General features: G+C 35.0%; 1 protein-coding gene across 10 annotated transcripts in view; it reads left to right on the top strand.

Annotated features, from left to right (window-relative positions):
* Positions 1 to 22,673, top strand: part of LOC127934528 (protein Aster-B) — a 125,611-nt gene that overhangs the window by 90,537 nt on the left and 12,401 nt on the right. For 6 of the 10 annotated variants that reach the window (XM_052531970.1, XM_052531976.1, XM_052531968.1 and 3 more), the window contains 4 exons: positions 9,238 to 9,451; positions 15,142 to 15,165; positions 17,313 to 17,333; positions 18,196 to 18,219. In XM_052531970.1, coding sequence (XP_052387930.1) covers positions 9,238 to 9,451; positions 15,142 to 15,165; positions 17,313 to 17,333; positions 18,196 to 18,219 — 283 coding nt within the window. Of the gene's footprint in view, positions 1 to 1,735; positions 1,898 to 9,237; positions 9,452 to 15,141; positions 15,166 to 17,312; positions 17,334 to 18,195; positions 18,220 to 22,673 lie in introns of those variants that run through there. The other 4 variants (XM_052531978.1, XM_052531972.1, XM_052531971.1 and 1 more) reach the window with 4 other exon arrangements.

Below are 22,673 nucleotides of genomic sequence, written 5' to 3'. Positions count from 1 at the left end.
CATGATCAATTCAGTCTTAGTGTCACATGATCTTCAGAAATCATTCTAATATGCTGATCAGCTGCTTAAGAAACATTTCAACACAACAGAGTTGTGCTTCTTTATATTTTGGTACAAATAATACTCCTTTTTTCATGGAAACATTAATAGAAATTTCGAAAGAACAGTTTATTTTAAAATATAAATGTTTTGTTATGTTATAAACTGTACTGTAAATTTACTGTCATCCTTGCTCAATAAAAGTATTACATACAATATATTCACATACCTTTATTTCTTACTATTATCATAGTTGAAAACAGCTGTGCTACTTTATATTTTTGTGGAAACAATGACGCATTTTTCCGTAAGAGGTCGCTTTCGACGTCACTGGGGTTTTGTTAAATCTTAATTTTTTTATTGGTTAATTATTTTTAAATTAATAGTGTTACATATTTCGTTAAAATCGATTCCCTATTTTCATTTTCAAAACTTGTTTTTTTTTGGTTGGTCCGATCGATTGTGCAATCGATTTTCAAACTAAGAGTGACAGCCCTATTAATAATGTTTATTATATTAACAAAATAAAATAATATATTTTCATGACTGTTTCTTAACACACTTAAGTACATTTTTAAAAATTGCATTTTTTTTTTTTTTTTAGTAAAATTTAATTGGCATTATGTCATAATGTTGTAATAATCTTTATTTCATGCACTTATTTTGATGTGTTGACTAACATACTAAAGCTTAAGTGATTATAATATTAACTGTAGTCTGTGATTGGTATTGCATTTGAAGTTAAATGTACTAAACTGCAACTTCATTACCACATCATAAATAAATGTCTATACAGAATATATTTAAATGCCATGCAAGTTTAACTAGAAATTACTACAAAGTCGATCATGTAGATCCAGCTGGTTGTTTTTGCAAAGTAAACCCCAACTGAAATCAGGAGCCCGACACGAAGCACTTTAGATTAGGGAACTCTATAACTAGTTGCTTATTAGCATGCACATTACCGGCATATTGGCTATTTATTAGTATTTCCTGTATAAAGCACATATTAATACCTTATTTTGCATGCCCATAGTTTAGATCCCTAAATCCTACCCAATACCTAAACTTAACAACTACCTTACCAGATATCAATAAATAGCCAATTAGGGAAAACTCTTAGTTAATAGTGAATATGTGTTACCTACTCTAAAGTGTTTCACAAAAGTTTTCTATGAAACTAACATACAGCAAATGCACGATGAAATTCTTAAAATTTTAAAAGCTATTTTTAATCTTAGACTCAAACATATTGAAGTTAGTCAAGAGAGATATTCTAATTGACAATAGTGAGTTTTATGAGCTTGTGTGAGAGGATGTGTGGGTTTTATATGTGTGTGTGTGTGTGTGTGTGTGTGTGGTCTGTAAAGTGAACTGAAAGTGAATGATCTGTTTCTTACATCAAGACTGAATAATTAACAAGCCAAAGGCTCTGTGCGCCAAGCCACCAGAATGCATCTCTCTCTCTCTCTCTCTCTCTCTCTGTCTTTAGCTCTTGTGCACAGTGGGTTTTGTCTCCATCATTTTCTCACCTACTCTTCCTCCGGCTTTTCTCTCAGTCTCACTCTCTCTCTCTCTGTCATCGTTCTTCAACACCCCTTCCAAACGATGCGTGAGACATAGCGTCTCCCGAGCCCTGATCTCTTAGATGAGAGAGAGAGCTGCAGCAAGCATGAGGAGAGAAAGAGAGAGGCTCTCGCAGACAGAGCGCTAGTGCCGTTCGCTCATCCTCCGTACCGTCGTCTTCCTCTGTTTGGGAATGCCTCTGCCCTCCACATCGTCTGTCTCTCCTTCCATCCATCTCTCCTTCTCTTGAAGTGGTGCAGAGCGCGGTGGAGCCGTGATACATGGCAGCCAGGTTAGTGTTGTGGGTTATGTTGTGTTTGAGCATTGAGGAGACATAATCGCTGCCTCATTATTTAACAGGTTCATTCCGACGAACTCTTGTCTAAGCCTCTTATTGCAGATTGGGTTCTTTCCGACACTCGTCTGCCTGTCTCTCTCGCTCTTTCTCATTTTCTCTCTTTCTGGTGGTGTGTGTCAATGTAACCTGAGGAGGAGTGTGTGTGACTGTGTGTGTTTTGATTCGGCAGCAGCAATTAGGGTGTGGCACATGGTTTCTGTCACTCCCACATGGTGTGTGTGTGTGTCTGTTAACATCTGCAGTTGTTAATTGTTGCAATTGTTCCATTTAACCAATTAAAAAGAAATGTGTCGGTATATATGAATATTTAGGCTGATTTAGGTTCATATTTGTGTGTAATTTTCTTATTTTCTTACCTTATTTTTTTTATGATATGTTTCTAAGGGTCTGAAATAAAGGAAAATAAACAGACAGCCAGGTTGAGTGACAGAGCTCATGGTTAAACCTGAATGAGTGTGTTTGAGAGAAAGTGCACATCCACACTCACAAACACATTCTTGCAGACTTGTTTTCCAGTTAAAATGTGTAAAAAAAAAATGTTTAAAAAGGTTCCTCATTTCTTTGGTTACTGCTGTAAACAAAGCAGTGCTGCACTTTTAATTACGACATTAATATGCATTATATGGGGATTTGACAAAATATATTATGAGATACATTCATATAAACCCCAGTTCAATAATTAGGATTTTCTGCCAATATTTTGTGCATCATGAACAGTTGCTCTGTCTGCTACAGTATTTTCCTCTTTGAGTTCGTCTACAGTTGGTTTATTTGCCCTGTTAAAGAATCAGTTGTGTGTTATTAATATTTCTTTAACCATTAGTCAGAAGTGTGTGTAGTCAACAGGGATCTCCTCTCAATTCACGAAACTGTCTACAGTGCTTAGACACTTGTACTGGTAGGCCAGGTTTTTTTTATTATTTTTTTTTTCAAAGTGGTTTACTGTTTGAATATCGCTCAGCACTACTATTTCATTTCTTGTTTTGAACTTTTTTGTTAGATGTATGCTCAAAACAATAGTAAAAAACTGTTTGCTAATGGGGTTAGGAAATAGTTTTGTGTAAAGTAGCCTGAATGGTGTCCGCTCTCTCCAGACTTTTGAAAGCTTGGTGCATGTGTGTGTGTGCGTGTTTGTTTGTGTGTAAGAGGGATCCTGGCAGTTGGTCATTATTCACGCTCAGCCAGTACTGCAGAGAAAACCGAGCCTTCCGGAACAGCCCACAGTCCTTCCCATGAAAAACTGGACAGGGCCTTTCATGTTTGGACCCGTCACAGTTCAGAGAAAGGCCATAGACACTTTGGGGTCTTTTGGCAATAAAGCGACAGTGAGGTCATTCATTTTCAGGAGTGCTGGTTTGAATGAACACAGAATGGTTTTCTGAAATCAGTGTATGATTTAATTTTATTTGTCAATTTGTCTATTTTTTCCTGTAGTTGCTACCAAAAACTGCCTCAGTTTTAATCAAATTACCATAGGTGTCCCTCAATCATGAAAAACCTGGAAATAATAAGAGATCCTAAAATTGGGATTTCCAAAAATGGAAAACTGTAGTTTAACTGCAGTAACAATGATATTTTGTTGGAAGCTTTGGCAAACATTTGTGAGTGAGTGAGTGAGTGAGTGAGTGAGTGAGTGAGTGAGTGAGTGAGTGAGTGAGTGAGTGAGTGAATGATGTGTCTTTGTTGGAGAGTGTTTTGATTGGTTGAGGAGAGCTGAAAATATGTTATTTTTTTGCACCACATTCAAAATATTGCAAAACAGCCCTGTTACCATAACAGCATTAACACTGTCACATCACACATCGCGGCATTGTGCACCTGTGAATCTGAGTGTTTTGGATGTTGAATGGAATGCTTTGATTGGTTCTCACATTCTCTGATAACATCATTAAAGCAGATTTGCTCTGCTGCACGCCTGCGTTTGTTATCTAACGTTCCAACATCTCTTTTTCTCTCCCTCTCTTTTCTTCTCTGTGGAGTCCAACCACTTCCAAACTTGGCCAGTCCTGCGCTGACTGTTTCCATGGAAACATATTCACTCATGGCAGGTCAACAACGAAAGGAAAAAAGTTTGTGTGTGTGTGTGTGTGAGAGAGAGAGTGTTTCCATTATTTATGATGGTCTCCACTTGACTGTCTCACACAAATTTTTTTTTAACACATTTACCTTTTAAAGTGGGATGAAATGAACCACAATGAAGTATTTATCTAAGATCTGATTAGATGGATACATGCAAAGGGAAAATGTGTGAAATGTGAAAACTTTTTTTTTTTTTAAGTTACAATTTAAAACTTTAAGTGTTAAGTTGGGGTTAGGTTATTATATTTATAAATAGCTTTATATAAAAACAATAGTTTATGGAATGTCCTCATTTAGATACATGTTAAGTATTTTTAAGTAAAGACTCTCAAACTCTGAAGGAACTAATTTGAATCATGCGGATGAATCCTTCACTAAATAAACTATTAAAGCAGCTATTGATTCAGTAGATTCGGATGTATTCATTCAGTGAAGAATTTGTCATATGATTTACTTACTAAGCTGCAAGTTACTTCAAAACCCTTGTGAAAAAGAGATACACTTTAGCCTACTTTTAATATCATTTAGAAAATACTAAATACACATACAGTACATTTTCATTTTCACTAAATGCATGTTAATTACAATTAAATAAACATACATTACAGTTAAAATGTATATCAAATGCAGTTTGTTGCAATTAAACGTGCTTTTTACAAACTTAGTAGGACTTAAGTACATCTTTGTATTCATTTTCAAAATGATTTAATTAAAAGTGCACTGCTGAATGTACTGACAAGCATTTATAGTAAACTAAAATATACTTTAATGTCATTTCTATTGAAACTTGAATGTCATGAATTTAATATATTTTTGAAATTACAAATTTGTTATGATGAAGTTGCAGTTTATTATGCAAGTCAACGCATATAATTCACATACAAAATAAAGTTCTTTAAACAAACTTCATTTTTATAAATGTTATTTATTTAAAAGTATGCTTAAAGGAACACTCCAATTTTTTATTTTTTTAATTAGGCTTATTTTCCAACTCCCCTAGAGTTAAACAGTTGAGTTATGCCATGTTTTCTTTTAGCTTAGCTTAGCATAGATCATTGAATCTGATTAGACCGTTAACATCTTGCTCAAAAATATTTTTCCTATTTAACACTTGACTCTTCTGTAGTTACATCATGTACTAAGACCGATGGAAAATGAGACGTTAGGATTTTCTTGACTTAGATGTCTAGGAACTATACTCTCATTCTGGCGTAATAATCAAGGAGCTCAAGGCTAATTCAGGGGGTCCATAGACCATGACAGATAATAACTGTGACACATAACCCCACATTAACTGCCAACCATAACTTCAAATGTTGTGGGCTGTCAACTTAACTTTTGAGCTTAGCTTGGAGTGAGAATTATACAGGGATAATTAACAAGCTTGTGATTAAGTACATTTATTTATATATTTATTTATTCTAAATTAAATTATACAGGGAACCCTATTGTTAAGGTTAAAAGTAACAATTGATTTGTAAACAAGTTCATCCTAGACCAGTTTTATAATCACATTATATCAATTCCTTTTTATTCATTATGATAAAAAAGAGTAATTATATGAGTGAAAATATAATAAATGTAATTGTTGCTAAATTAATGGTAAATGGACTGCATTTATATAGCGCTTTCAACAGACCACATGGCCATCCAAAGCGCTTTACAATTTGCCTCACATTCACCCATTCACACACTCATTCACACACCGACAGCGGTGTCTGCCATACAAGGCGCCATCCAGCTCGTCGGGAGCAGCTGGGGTTAGGTGTCTTGCTCAAGGACACCTCGACACTTGGTCAGGTGGAGCCGGGGATCGAACCACCAACCTTCCGGTTTGTAGACAACCTACATGAACCACTGAGCCACTGCCGCCCCGTGTACATTTTCTCACTAGAGACTGAATGGATTTTCTGAGCTTATGTGACAGTGTTTTTAAGCTGCTGTCTTTCTGTAGGTGAAACACTCATTGAGTGATCACATGAGACACTACATTCAGTTAGATGTAGTGTATCTTTCCACACGTGTTCATTCATGTTTATTTCATGATAATTCAAATCCACTCAGGTTTCACTTGAACTGATGCAAAGCAGAAGCGTATGTGAACCATCCCACCACTAAAGAGCTCCAAAACTGTATTCATCTTTGAAATTCTTAATAAAACTGAATGTGAATACTGAAACTTTGTTTCTTATTATCAAAAGAAGTGTTGTCAAAAGACCCGGTACTTCGATACCAAGTCGGTACAAAAAAAATGAAAATGTGACGGTTCCAGGTTTCTTTAAGTACCGGTGGTACCGAGTACCCGGTCAACCTGGTTCTTGACGCGTACAGCGCTGTGATTTACACGAAGTAGAAAACACGGACAGTATCTCAAATTCCAGTCATGATAATGAAACTTACATTTTAATATGGACAGTCACATAATTTGTCAAAGTTAGTATAAATTAATGTCATCAAATCTCCATATGGACCATTATCTTTAAATGTTAAGCCGCAAAAGTTGGTTGCAATATGAATCCTGCATGTTCTGCGTGTCTCTGTGTGAATGAATGAATGGTTTGTTTACTACATAGACTGAAGCGCGTGACGATTGCAGTAATTTCAGCATCTGGCATCTCAATGAGGACATAAATACATAAACTACATCACCAGAACTGTTCTGAGTCACTTCACAAGCATTTTACCGTTTCAATTAAGTAAAACCAGTGTCAAAATAAAAGTAGCCCGTCAAAATAAAAGTTAATTTTTATATAAAGGCATTGTGCTAGAAATATTAATATTATTTAGTAGAATGTATGTGATACTGCTACTACTGTTGAAAAAAAATATAAAACTCATTGGAAAAAATATATTATAAATATATATATATATATATATATATATATATATATATATATATATATATATATATATATATATTATTATTATTTTTTTTTTTTTTAATCAAAAGTAACCTGCTCTGTCTTTTCTGTCAGCGCGTTGTCAGTGTCATCACAGACATCAAATGCTTCTTTCAATATGATTAAACATTCAGAATGAAATAGTAGCATATTCAATTTTGGGGTTGCACGTGGGTAGGCCAGTTAGCTGTCAGGGGTGTCCAGTGTCCACCCTGTTCTCCCTGGACACCCCACTGCTAGGTGGCACCTGGCATGTATAATCAATGAAAGCATTGATTTTCTGCTGTCCATTAGATTGCAAGACTGACACTTTGATCAGCATGCATCTTAGGCAGTGCACCTGACAGGCCACTGCAGGCGGCTATCTGTGCTAGTCACTGTGACCAGTCCACACGCACACACACACACACACACACATATTCAAGGCCTTGCTGAAATCGTAGAATAGTGTAGTGACCTTGTTTAGCAGTTCTGATTGGCTAGTAGTGATGTAAGTCGTTGCATAAGAGCCAGGTTGCTCCCTTTGGAAACTGGAGAGAGTCAAGCATCCCCAGAGACAAGTCAGCATGCAGCTCGTGGTTATATATTTATGTAAACGTGTGAGCGAGGGTGTGTGTGCATGTGTGTTAATATGATGAGACATTATCTTAAGAAATGAAGTGTGTTTAGATGTCTGGAACTCCTGCAATACTGAAGTTGTGGTGATTTTGTAACTGTTTGGCTTGATTATCAATTGTTAATTGTATGTATTAGCGTCTGCCCATCCCTGCTATAATGACTTGAGTCTGTTAGCGGTGGACTTCTTCAGGTCAGTGGTGTTTAAAAGGTAGACTTGTTTTAAGTCAGTGGAGTTTTGGGCAGAATTTTAGGTTATTGATGTCTGAAGTTTGTCAGTGATGTTTGTGCTTAAATGGTTTTGGTCAAATATAATATGTAATATTTTATATAATATTTTGTGACATTGTTTTTTTATTTTTTAATAATGTATTTATAGTATAATATTTTATTTTAATATTGAATTGATTTTAATTAAAATACATCTGTTTACTTAAGGCATGTGACTAGGCATGTCTCTTTTCTCACATTTTCCGGGTTATTGTCATTTTTTTAAACTAAATCTAAAACCACAACTTAATAAACATAAACTGTGGAACATATTATCTCTGCATATCAAAATGCTCCATCAATATCAATATCTACTTTAAAAGCTCGTACTTTAAAATTCTCATTTATTATCTTGAGCTTTTAATTTCGTTTATGTCAGGAGGCATTTTTTTTATTCTGAACTTGGATTAATTGTGTATGTATGTTATTTTTGTATTATTTGTTTTATATATTATTGATATTATATCAAAGTTTTTTTTGTACAGCACTTTGGGCAACTGCCGTTGTATTAAATTGTGCTTTATAAATAAAGAAAAGAAAAAAATATATATATAAAAATAACTTTTTGTTTTAGTTTAAACTAAAGTATTAAAATAATTAAGGCTAAATAAACTAAAACTTAATAAAAACTATATGGATTTTTTTTTAAATGGCAAAACACAAAAATTTACCAAAATTTCATTTAAAAATTAAAATTGAAGCAGAAAATATAAAAAGAAAATTGTATTCAATATATTAATAAAAATAATATAATCGTACGGTATATCGATAAAAAAAAAAAAAATCTGATTTGAGTAAATGTAGACTGTTGTGTTTATTTTATTTTAATATTTTATATTTATGTTATATTATGCATTACCGTTAATAAGGCTGAAGTTTTTTTTTTTTTTTTTAAAGCTGTAAATGCTATATACACTAAGTGCAAATAGCCATAGATGCTATTAGCCCAAAAATGAAAATGATCTCATTAATAACTCTCATGTCGTTCCAAACCCATGAGACCTCCGTTCATCTTCCGAACACAGTTTCAGATATTTTAGATTTAGTCTGAGAGCTCTCAGTCCCTCCATTGAAGCTGTGTGTACGGTATACTGTCCATCTCCAGACAGGTAAGAAAAACATCATCAAAGTAGTCCTTTACCTTTCTGGACAATGACTGTATACCATACACAGAGGTCTCACGGGTCTGGAATGACATGAAGGGTGAGTTATTAATGACATAATTTTCATTTTTGGTTGAACAAACCCTTTAAATGTTTGTTGTTTTCCTTGGTAGTTCTAATGTTGTTCAGAACCTCCAAACACCTAAGGGAATGAGTGTTTTCATTTTATGATGTTACAAGGAAAAGAGATTTAAGTTGTCGCTCTGTGAGAAACAATAGTCTTGATCTGAATGTCTTGTCTCTCCAGCACAGCCAGTAACTCTAACCGGAGTTCCCCTGCCTGCTCTCCGGTTCTGCGGAAGCGCTGCCGATCTCCCGTTCTGCAGAACGTCGAGACAGATACCATGGTGGAGAAAGGCTCAGAGCAGTCTGACACCTCCAAGTCCCCCTCCACCCCTGAGCAGCTGGTCACTCGCACCCTCTCCGGCCTGTCCACACGCAGCGGGGGCAAGAACTCCAAGGTATGTCCTCCTCTTCCAGCCCCACCTGTTGGGTTCCTCTACGGTTCTCCAGCAAGCCCAGATAATCTACAGCATCACTTCCACTAGGAAGCCTGCCGTGTATTGGATGTGATGCACTTAATTATGTGGAATGGCCTTCTCCTACTGTACCTGCTTGTTTGCACTTTGTTGTCCAATCATAGCATGAGTCCAACCTGTAGACTCTGATTTGGCATAGTTCTACAATTAACTATTTTTGCAAGTAATCTGTCCCATGCAGATCTATTATATTACTGTAAAACATGATTTATTTAATATATATTTATTTTCACATTGAAATTCTGTTAAAGGAGAACCTTAAATTTATTTAAATAAATCTATCTCATGCTCAAGTGCAGTAGTTATAGACAGTAAAGCAAACTTGTGTGTCAAATGAACATATGCAGTCAGGAACAGGTGAAGCAGCAGCAGAAGGAATCAGTGTAAACATCTGCAATCAAGACCAAACAGAGTTCCACTCTCAGACACAATTACAGAACCTTATAGGAGGCTGATTCTCAGAACACAGTGCCATTTATGATTGGAAAAAATGCCAGGAAGATGTTTATCTCCTGTTATGTCACTGCTGAGCACTTAAAGTATTAGCACTGTAATAGAAAACATGAAGAATTTATTTTTATTTTTTTATGTAGTCTCTTCTGCTCACCAAGGCTGCATTTATTTGATTAAAAATACAATAAAAACTGTAAAATCGTGAAATATTATTACAGTTTAAAATAACTGTTTACTATTTTAAAATATTTTAAAATGTAATTTATTTTTGTGATGTAAAGCTGTATTTTCAGCATTTTTACTCTAGTCTACAGTGACACATGATCCTTCTGAAATCATTCATTCATAACCTTATTATTTTCTTTCCAATGTAAATATGAATTAAAAAATGCAATTTCAAATGGCATCATTTACTGAGAATTTCCTGAAGACATCTGTCATAATTATTTTTTTAATAATTTATTAATTTTTACTACAAACAAGAATAGGGTGACCCCGTTTTCTGGGGGCAGTCCCTTTTTTGGTGTGCTGTGTCTGACTGGGCCTGTCCCCGGAAATGTCCCCATTTTACAGCACATTCAAAACAATGATTACTTTCACCAGCAGAGGGCGCTGCGATCTATAATGATTACTAGTCATGCTCAGCTACCGTAGCCATGAAGAACTTCGAAAGAGAGCAGAGCTCTATCATCATCAATTATCAAAAGAGATGCTGTTATTGGTTTCAGGGTAGTCACATTCTAAAGGTGCTTTCACGGCGTATCGTAATTACCATTATTACGCGATACCAACTTATGAAAAGTGTTCACGTACCCATAGTACTTGTAATTAAAGCTTTTGGGTGCTGGGAGTTTTCTGAGAGCTACAACTTGTACCACCTGACCACCTCAGCTTCATTAGGCACTATGTTTAGGCATTGATAGTGTATTCATTCTGAGTCCAAGGGTGTAAACAGCTGCAAGTAGAAAGCTGTAATTGGTAATTACAACACAAATGCAGTGAATGCAGCATAACTATACATGTTAAAACAAAGTAATACTGTTTGTGTTCACTTTATAGCAAGGTGTGATAAGGTTGCTGGATTGTTTAGAACACAATTTTAAACAATCCTGAAAATTCCACCGTCACAACTCCAATATAAAAAAGATTAAAAAAATTAACAATTAAACTTGCACGATTACATTTGCAGAAAGCACATACTTTGCGGTCAAAATTAGCCTAAAATGCTAAATAATAAGTCTGATTAGAGATAGTAAATATCCATTTCTAAAAGCATAAACATAAAATTACATTAAAAAATACTTTATATTTTTTAAAAAAATTTATACAGTTTTATTTATCATATTTTATCATATTTATTGTGTTTTTGTAGAGCCATAATTTTGTTAGAATCCTATTTTTATCTGTTTATTATTTGAAATAGTTACTATTTACTTTTCATAATGTGATTTTTGTGAATTGTTGGCCCATTAATAAAGTAAGTTAAGTTTGATCTTCAAATAGCATTATCCTCAAAAGTAATTATTACTAATTATAATATTAATATATGGAAACCAGAAAAGTTATATATATATATATATATATATATATATATATATATATATATATATATATATATATAAAATACATAAACAAATATATTGTCCCTGTTTTTTAATTTGTAGATGATCAAAAGTGAGATTTTAATTATATTTTGACCACTGAACTAGCACATGTCCTCGGTTTACTTTTCAGAAATCTGGTCACCGAATGAAGCCAAACAGCAGATGTTTTGTTCATGTTGCTTTCAGTGTCTGTAAAACAATTTAAAAATCTAAATCCCACACATGCAGGAATTCAGGAATGTGTCAATAAACAAGTGGCTGAATGAATGGAGAGATGAAGCTTTGCTGTTATGTGAAATGATTTGTAATAAATGAAGAATAGCTCATGTCATCATTCAGTCTGTCTGTCTGTCTGTTTCATTTCAACTGTTAAAGTCCCTTGTTCTGCCTGTTTCCTTTCATTTCTCACATTTACTGTACTGTTTTTTTTTTTTTTTTTTTGACATTAGTTTTGCTGATGTCATATAAAATGTATTTGAACTAAACTTGACTATCATGTTCTTCTCACTGTTTGTGGTTGTTCCGTTTTCTGATTTCTGTTTTTCTCCTCGATGCATGCTAGTCTCACAAGGGACTTTCCAAAGTAAGCATTTCTCTCTTCTGTTCTGTATTCACTCAGTCTCTCACCCTGTTTGTCTGTTTTTCTCCTCCAGTGGCTGTTCTGTGGTCTGTTTCAGTGTTATTGATTTATCTGACTCTATCTGTTTGTGTGAATGCAAGTGTGTGTCCAAGTGTTTGTTTTTAAACAAATACCAGCATAGACTCCCTTCTCTCCCTCTGCTTTCCTGTTAGTAGGCATATTTGTCACTTATGATTCTGCATAATAGTATGATAGTAGGTTAAAAATAGTGAGAGTATTTGGCTTAGGGCTGCATGATAAAAATAAATAAATAAGAAATATAAATTATTGCACTTTACATAAGCACCAGTCTTGTTTATTCATTTATAATATATAGTATGTATGTATGTATGTATGATATATATATATATATATATATATATATATATATATATATATATATATATATATATATATATATATATATATATATATATTAGGGGTGTAACGGTTCACAAAATTCACGGTTCGGTTCGATACGATACACTGATGTCACGGTTCGGTTCGGTTCGGTTCGATACGTTTTAGATACAGCAAAATGTAAAAACATCTCAACTTTTCAGAATGCCGCAAGCGCACCGCGGGTCATGTGACAAGAACCAACCAATCAGCTTCATCCTTTCCCGTAACAAGGTTGAGAGCTCAGCCAAGATGAAGGAACAGCTGATCATAGTTGTATATGGATTGCAATTTTGAAATAAATTTAGTAGCAGAGCTACTGCAAGCGATTTTTAGAGCTGCAAATCCATCTATCCTTAAATTTCCGCGTCTCATGGAGAGAGCACGTCATTGTTGCTTAGCAAAGACAGACGCCTCATGAGCGCTTCTGCCCGAGCGCTTTGGAAAGGAGGAGAAAGACGTGCTTAGCGTTTTCCACGCATTTTTAGGAGCGATATGTGAACGGCCCCTAAGGCGCTCGCTCACTCAGCACGCGCTGAAGGCTCGTTGCAAAATGTCTAATGCATTTAACAGACCAGAAATATAAGATCCTAAAATAACCAACAGGTCTGGTGTTTGGGTTGGATTCCCTGTAAGCTATAGTCTCTAAATGCTGCAGGGATAGTTTGCTGCGTGCATGTTTCTCCTTTTTTTCGTCTTTTCCCAGATAGTACTGACGCATATATCCCAGATATTCCCGCTGGTGTTTTTTTTTTTTTGTTTTTTTTTTTTGTATTCCCGCTGGTGTACCCTGTCATGTTGCAGATGCGACATACCGTTGTTTTTTTATCCACCACTCTCTTGCCATCACCATTATAGCTTAAAGGGAATCCAAAGTGCACCCAAACACCAGACCTGTTGGTTATTGGAGGATCTTCTCATTTCTAGTCTGTTAAACGCATTGGCTATTTTGCAACGAGCCTTCAGCGTGTACTGAGTGAGCGAGCGCCTGCTGAGTAGCCTAACATAAACATATAAGATGGTGTTTTTTTCTTCTTAGGGAGTGTCAGGGGCGTTGCCTGTTACGTTGTTTGGGTTATTGGGCTACCTTGTTGAACGCATATCATTATATTTCTATCTCTCTCTTTTTTTTTTTTTTTTTTCCAAATATAATTAATTACTCCAACGAACCGTTCGGTATACATAATGCGTACCGCGTACCGAACCGAAAGCGTCGTACCGAACGGTTCAATACGAATACGCGTATCGTTACACCCCTAATATATATATATATATATATATATATATATAGTCAGGATTCATGTTTGGATTTATTATAGTTTGTCACTGAGAATATGTGCGCACATATTTAATTGCCAGATTAGGAAAATTAAGTCATACCTGAGCAGAAAATGTATCCATTAAAGAGACAAGTTCTTGTAAGGGGATTTAAACATCTAGTAACCCTACGCATGAATGCTCTTGGGGGATTGTTACCAATGCAATATAATGGAAATGTAAAAAATAAATAAATCAGGAAAGTTAGATGATTGTGTTTAATAAATCAAGAATTTTTTACTTTTATGTGACTGTCCATTTATTTGGGCTAAACATTTGCCATGCAGGATTTCAGCACTTTTAATCGATATGTCTTTTCATTGATCACATTGAAGTGTTGTGTGATGAAATCACTGGATAATCGAATGTTTGTCCCATGAGTCACCTCTCTTTGCAAACAGGTGTTGATTTATCTCTGTGGATTTCCAACAGAGGGAATTCTCAAACCAGGAATTTCCTGACTATGCCTTCTGTGATCACTAAAGTATTGATCAATAATGTAGTAAAAGAGTGCATGTGTCTTTTAATTATTAAACATTTCCATGTAAAAAAGACCATAAAGCTTCCTTTGTTTCTTTCTCTGAAGCACATTGGATTTTCCATTTGCATGTTGCTATGCTAATAACTTGATATGCTAATAACATTAGACATAAATATAGCACCTGCAAACCTATGTAAAATGTGCATTTTAATTGGTCTTGATTCATTTAAATAACATGTAGATTGGATTTAGTTAGTGCTTTTATGGATTTGTTTGGCATTGAATATATTTATGATAAACATTACTATCAAATCCACTTTTGATTGATTGATTGACTGATTCAGTTATTAAAATATTTATCTGTTTATATTTAATATATTTATGATAGACATTTGTCTGGACTCCATGATTTTGTGTATGTATTTATTTATTTATTTATTTATTTTCAAACAATAAAGCATAAGCTTAGGCTCAAATATTGTAGTAATCTTACAAGGCAGCATAATGTTACTGCCTCTTTGGAGCAGCCTTCATGTCAGGAGCAAGCTTGTGATGCTTTAAAATGCTATTATGTACGCAGCTTACTAGTTGTTATAAGTAGTAAAGCATACTAGCAATACCAAGGTAATGGGTTCAACTTCTAGAACTGAAGTAACTTTGGATAACAAATGCATGAAAGTGCATTAGCTTCCAGTTTCTCCTTGGTTTTATTTTTCATTCTGTTTTCATTGCTTTACAGTGTGACAGATTAAACCTGATTAAAGTAAGCATTTCATGTTCTTCTTCATTTGACCCCTGACCCGTAAACTAATGCTACCTTAAGTGTTAGTTCATATGTGTAGCACCCCTCAACTATTCCTCCATTCCCTTTCTCACCTCTCTCTCTCTCTCTCTCTCTGCCCACACGTACAGTACACATGAGAGACCTGTCTCAGACCTCTCTTGAGTTTAGATCACATTAAACCTTTCAGTCCCTGAGCCTTGATAAAATATGTGTGTTACTAGGTCGGCGTGCATTGATCTATAGGCTTTAAAGGGTCACGAACAAGACACAATGAGAGCTGCGTGCTAGCAAATGTGTCAAACACACACGGGATGTGTTTGGGGTGTAGGCTAATTGAACAGCTTATCGCCTGACACACACTTCTCGTCATTTTGTCTGCTCACTTTAACCTAGACTATAAAACAAGTGAGCCCATTGTGTGCCGTGCCTCTTCAAACTGATATAGCATCAGAGTTTATCCTCGCCATAAGCTATTCCCCTGTTTCTTTTCTTTAAGACGGTGGTCTATTGTAAAGAAGATATGTAAAACTAGTTTATCCCCATAATGCAGACAGTTTTTGGAAAGACATATATCTCACACTACCTTTTATTTCAACATGGAGTTATTTCCTTGGCATGAAATCACGCCCTTAAATACCTCATGAAACGATTTCAATGAATGCAATTATGCCCAGAACGTTTGGATGGGATACAGTATGTCAAAAGTTTGTCTTTTTAGTTCATGGCACATTCTGGAATGTCATTTTGCGAGATAAAAACTGTATAAAATCACAGAGATCAAAAATCACTTTGAGAGATAAAACAGTCATAATTATGAGAAATAAAGTGACTTTGCCATATGTAATGTCTGAATTACAAGAAGTAGTCACATTGTGATATATGACATAATTACAAGAAATAAAGTCACACTGCGAAATATAATGTTATAGTTATGAGAAATAAAGTCACTCTGATATATAGTGTTATAATTGCAGGAAATAAAGTCACCCTGTAAAATATAATCTCATAATTATGAGAAATAAAGTCACTCTGTTAAATACACTCTTAATAAAGTCCTAATTGCAGCAAATAAAGTCACTCTGTTAAATATAATGTCATAATTACAAGAAATAATGTCAATCTGTGAAATATGTCATAATTTTGAGAAATAAAGCCACTCTGTTAAATACAATGTCATAATTACAAGAAATAATGTCATAATTACAAGAAATAATGTCATAATTACAAGAAATAATGTCAATCTGTGAAATATAATGTCAGAATTATAAGAAATAATGTCAATCTGTGAAATATAATGTCAGAATTTTGAAAAATAGTCACTTTGCACAGATACAGTCATAATTATGAGAAATAGTCAAATTGTGATTTATATAACTTAATTACTTAATTAAAAGAAAAATGTTGAGAGATAAAAAGTGACACAGTGATGATAAAAACTCACTTTGATAAACAGAAATTTATAATTACAAGTAACAAAGTTACATTGCGAGATATAATGTCATAATTATGCCCAATTATTAATGCCCAGGGACTACGGGTGAAAATTAGCTCTTGAGCTAAAACCTGGTACTATGCATCTCTCCCTTTGAGGTTAATGTTTATTGTACGCTGTCCCTGTTTCTTTAAAAAAATAAAAATAAAAAAAATAATAATTACAAGAAATAAATTCACTTTGTGAGATATAATGTCTTTTTAATGGATGTTTTTTTTTTTTCTTTGCCAATTGAACAACATTTAAGTAGAGGTAATAAATAAAGCCGTAGTGATGCCAGTTCACCCCTGTGTACACAAACATCCCCTTAAAAGTCTCTTTAAGTTTCTATTTCGGTCCATACGGGTGTGAATTTCTCTTATTTCCATGACATATCAGCTGCTCATTTAACCATCTATTTTTGTTTCACTCTATTTGTGGAAAGGCCAAATGATGTACAGCATGCATGTGCAATTATCCAGTGAAGGGAAATGTAATTCTAGCAGACTTTACCAGCTGCCACATGACAGGCCCGCGTCCAACCCTCACAGTCTGTAAATATACACTCACTATGAGGGCCACATGCAAATAACGCTCTGCATAGCTACTCTTTTGCTCTTCGTAATATAGTAATTTTCTTCTCCTTCTCTTTCAGAAAAGCCAGAGCTGGTACAACGTAAGTAAAACTTTATATTAATTAGCGTGTGTGTGTGTTTATGCTTGTACTAATGGTTGTGTGTCCACCTGCCTTGAAATACAAACAGCCATCAGTGTTACCATATAGTGCATTCGTTGTGTTAACATGACACGTCTTGCGCAAAGGAAAAGGTTAATTTAATTAAATGTAATAATTAAATCTAATTTAAATTATTTTTAATTGAAATGTCATTTTTATTTAATTTAATTATTGTTTATAATAGGGATTATGTTTGGAATTTTTGCATAGATAATTACTTCCAAATTGAAGAGTGTTTTTTGTTTATTTTGTTTTGATGTGTGTGAGAACATTGATGCGTTCGGTGATCAAACAGTTAAATTCTTGTGTTGTTTTACTGTAACGATTTACAGATTTGGTGCTCTTTCTTCTTAAATTTCAGTATTTTCTTGCAAGTTTTGCATACAAAATTTCTTAAATAATTTCATATTTTATATGACATATTCACATTACAATGATATATTGAATGAATATTTTATTATACATTGAATGGTACTCTTGAGTTGCATGCCTAAAACATATTTAGGCATGTTATCATGGTATTATTTTATAGTTTGAAAACGTTAATGTTGTATCATTTATTATCATTATAGCAATAAAATATCAAGAATTTTTCTTTAAGTGTTGATTTCTGTTTAGTCCATTAGCCACAAGAGAGTGTAGTTTTACTCTCTTATCTTTCAATCCATTTATCTTTCAATCACTTTCCATTCCACAATATCTTCCCACAATATCTCCTTCAATCTTTGCTTTCTTTTTCTGTCTGTTGTTTTGTTTTGTGTGCCCGTCTCTTCTCTCCCTCTCCCTCACTCTTTCTCTTCAGCATGAGAGACAGCACATTCTCCGAGTAAGCACGATTTTACACTCCACCTCCTGTTCCCTCTCACACCAGTCCATCCCCAAATGTTCGTTATGAGGACTGAAATGAGTCTTGAAGGCTTCTGTCGTTCTGATGATGGCTTTGGCATGTGTGTTATCATCTAATGATGTAACCGTAGCACCTTCCTTGATGAACTTTGCTAAACGAATGCTAAAAAAACAGTATGCACGCCACTAATATCTCCTTTGTGAAAAATTAGTACACTTAAAAAAAACAAAGTACTACAGAAGATTATTATAGAAGTTAAGATTATATTAAAGTGTGCACTGAATATTACGTTTTTGGACACTTAATTACATTTTGTTTATAATTAAATGAAAATGTTCTATAATTTAAGTTTACATTAAATGCAATATGTTGAACTTGAGAGTCCTTATTGACACACTTAAGTAGGACTTAATATATGTAATTGCATTACTACATCTAATGTCTTTGAAATTTCATAAAAGTAACTGCTGAATGTACTGACAAGCATTTATGGTACAATACTGTAATTTCTATTGAACATATATGTCACATATTTAAAATATGTTTGTAATTACACTAGGGCTGCATGATTAAGGTGAAGGTGCTATTTTCATGAATATCTTTCGGTGAAGAAAGCATCTCCACCCGAATGCCAGAGGATGCTCTCGTGCTGAAAATCCAATTTCGCCCCGAAGAAGAAACCCATGAAATGCTGTTAGCAATTCGCAAATCACTTCATTATCACGAACAATTTCTTCGATTTCATAATCTAATTCGATTTTATAATTTGAACTTTTAAAAAGTGTACTCGATTGTTAAAAAACATATAGTAATCATGAAAGTGTACTCTAAGTGCACAGTTAAGTACATTTAGTGCTAAGTACATTTAGTAATTCTATATTATCTAAAAGTACAGTTTTAGAAAAATATATAGTTTAACATTTGAAGTACACTACAAGTGCACATTCATTAGAAATAAGCACACTTCTTTTTCACAAGGGCCCGCATGGCGGCATCACAGTAAACAGACTTTGCATCTCTTTTATTGTCTCTGATTGGTTGATTACTCTGCAGCTGCATGAATGTGAGCTATTTGTTGCGTACTAAATGCATACTAGGCATGATGTCACGCAGTGAAGTTGACATTACAGTTATATAGTTTTTTTGAACATTTCTTATGCACTCTCTGTGGAGTGTATGTGTGTCTGTGTTAGGTCGTATGGGCAGTGATGATCTCCCATGGCCCTGAGAGCTCTGTGATTACATCTCAACCGTCATCATGTGATTTCTGAGCCCAACTGACCACCAGAGTGAATGTCAGCTCCTGTACAGTGTGGTTTACTAGAAAGTGCTGATTATTAAGAGCATCTGACTCTGTACAGGAGCAAAGCTTGAATAAATGACTTATTTTAAGGCAGAAATTTCATGGCACATTATTATTAGACAGAGGGAATGAAAGATGTATGAGAGTATGGAAGAGGTTGTGTAACATTGACCCAGAGCAGACGTGCCACACAAAGGCCAGCTCTGGCTTTTCATTTTATGGCTGTTATCATCACTCAGTTTTGCTGTGTCCTTGTCATCTAAATGATTCAAAGACGTTTTCTTATTATATTATACTGATTATATCAGTATAAGTTTTGGTTTGTAGTTTAAAGTGTTTGATTACGAACATTCTTCAAAATGTATTTTTTCCCAGTGGAAGTTAAAGTTGGTGAAGTCTCATACATGTACTAAACCAATACATGGAACCTACATATGGTAAACTATTTAAAATTTTACATATAAAGAATTCTTCAAAAATGTTTTTAACCAACCTCTTAGTAGCCATGAGATCAGTCAGAGTATGTACTTTCGCCAGACACTTTCTATTACGATTATTTGTATGACTTTATTATATATATATATATATAGATATTCAGACATTTACAGTATTTAAAATACCATCTTTAGTGCATTTTAAAGACTTTTGAAAGTATAGTTCACCAAAATATTTTGTCATCATTTGTTCTCCCTCATGTTGCTCCAAATCCGTATGTCTTTCTTTCTTTTGAAGAACATAGAATAATCTATTTTGACAAATATCTTAGTGTTTTTTGATCCATACAATGGAAGTCATTGCTCATCAAAACTGTTTGTTTATCGGCATTCTTCAAAATATATTTAGCAGAAGAAAGAAACTCATACAGGTTTGGACCAACATGAGGGCGAATAAATGATGACAGAACTTTCATTTTTGGGTGAACTGTCCCTTTAAGTTGGACGTTTGGCTAAATAAAAAACGTTTCGAGTTGCGAGAAACTACCCTTAACAGAACACACCCCAAAGGTTGATGCATATTTCACACACTAGACACTGTGTCACTTGCCACTGAAAACAAAGGGATCCCCTGATAACATTATTTGCGTCGTCACACCCACTCCTGTACTAGCCACCGGCGTCTCTCATTATTTACTCTTTTAGTTAATAAGTAACTGACTTTAAAAACTCATCAGCAGGAGCAAACACACATCCAGCTCTACATAAATCAGCAGGACAGATAGAGGTGTAGTGCTCTGCTGGACTGGATCTGCTCTGAAATGTTCCTGAGTATCTGCTTCTCCATTGGGAGCAACTATCCATCTGCCTTTATGGATATTTATGCATAAGCATTGAAGAGAGGACACTTTTGGGGCGAAGTTGTTGCTTGCACAAGCAGAATTTTATTCTTAGCATTATGACTGCTGCAGATCATGTGTCAGTCTTTGTTCTTGGTTATCTTTAGGCACAAATGAGAGGGAGTATAGTTTGGGGTTGAGAGATTTGTTGCGAGAGTGAATTCTACATTGGAAAGTGTAAATGATTAAAAATAGGACCTAAAAACCCAAGGATTTGGCACAGGGTGTTTCCTGAAGGTCTTTCTTTGTTGACGTGGTCCATTTCACACCTGCAGAAGACCATCTTTCTTCTTCGAAGTCTGATCAGAAAACAAGAAAAACTCTAGGAATAAGAAGAATCACGTCTTTGATGGACTAAGCTCAAAGAGGAACGAACTTTGAAAGCCAACAACCAACCTGTAATGGAGATATTGGATTGGTAGCCGTTGCATACCAAGGTAACGATTCATAATTATATGCGGAAGTAACTTTCTGTTCCTTCTTCATCGACTCTCTGGTGATGCTCTTATTTGACGTTGTGGTCCGATTCACATCTTCAGAAGACTTGAAGGTGAGTTTCTTCTCTAAAGTCAAACAACAACAGCTGCTGAATGCGGAAAACAAGCAAAGATTTTGAGAATTAAGATGAAACATGCCTTTGATGGACTAAACCCCTGAAGAACAAACTTTGAAAGCCAACAGCCAACAAGTAATGGAGATATTGGTGGCCATTTGCACGCTGAAGTAACAATTAATAATCTTACGCAGAAGTAACCCTCTAGTGATGCTCTTTAGATGCTCTTTATTTGTCATTGTGGTCCGATTCACACCTGCAGAAGACTTATCTTTCTTTTCTGGAGTCGAGCAACATCAGCTGCTGAATGCAGAAAACAAGCACAAACTCTAGGAATAAGAACAATCATGTCTTTGATGGATTGAACTCCAGCAAGAACGATCTTTGAAAGCCAACAATCGAACTTTAATGGAGATATTTTTAGCCATTGCATACTGAGGTATCGATTAATAATCATATGCGGAAGTAACTGTCTGTTCCTTCTTCATCGACTCTCTAGTCACAGTGTTTACAGTCTGAAGGAGCACAAAGAATCAAGACACGCATACAGACTCCTTCCCAGTGCAAACGGTGGGAAAGTGGAACAAACAGCAGCATAATAAAGTATCTGTCTGGAGAGGTTACTGAAGGCCACTTGTGTGTGAGTGTGTTTTTGCACTGGAATCACGTGGCACTAGTCAGAAGAGCCCGACACTCACATCCTGATAGAGGTTACACCCTGATGAACTTCTGTGATAGCATCGACGTACCTTAAAGGAGTGAGTGAATCCACAGACCCACCCTAATCAAAAATATCTCCAGGATCTGGAAGTGTCAGGGGAGTGTCGTTGTTGATTTGATTGATCCGCTGGCTGTAGTAGGAGACATGGATTCATCACTTAGCTCTCAGGACGACTGGGAGACCCTTATGGAGCTGGAGGAGGCTTTGGCAGGCTGGTTAATTCAGGGTTCAGACTGGGACCAGAACTGGCACTGGGGCCCGCCGGACGACCCGTACCAGGATGAGGAAATACCTGCTGTGAGTCTCCATAAAGATTCAACAGAAGAGTATAAGACTAGTTTAGGGTACACTGTCAATAATAATAGGCCAATGTACAACATGAAGATTTTGTAAATATATATAATACAGTATACAGTGTGTGTCTACATATAGTGTGTTTCTATATACACACACACACACACACACACACACACACACACACACACACACATTCGTTTTTACACTTTTTATATATGTAATAAAA

This window comes from Carassius gibelio, chromosome A18, assembly GCF_023724105.1.
Source record: "Carassius gibelio isolate Cgi1373 ecotype wild population from Czech Republic chromosome A18, carGib1.2-hapl.c, whole genome shotgun sequence".
Lineage (NCBI taxonomy): Eukaryota > Metazoa > Chordata > Actinopteri > Cypriniformes > Cyprinidae > Carassius > Carassius gibelio.
This window is presented reverse-complemented; position numbering and strand designations above follow the sequence as displayed.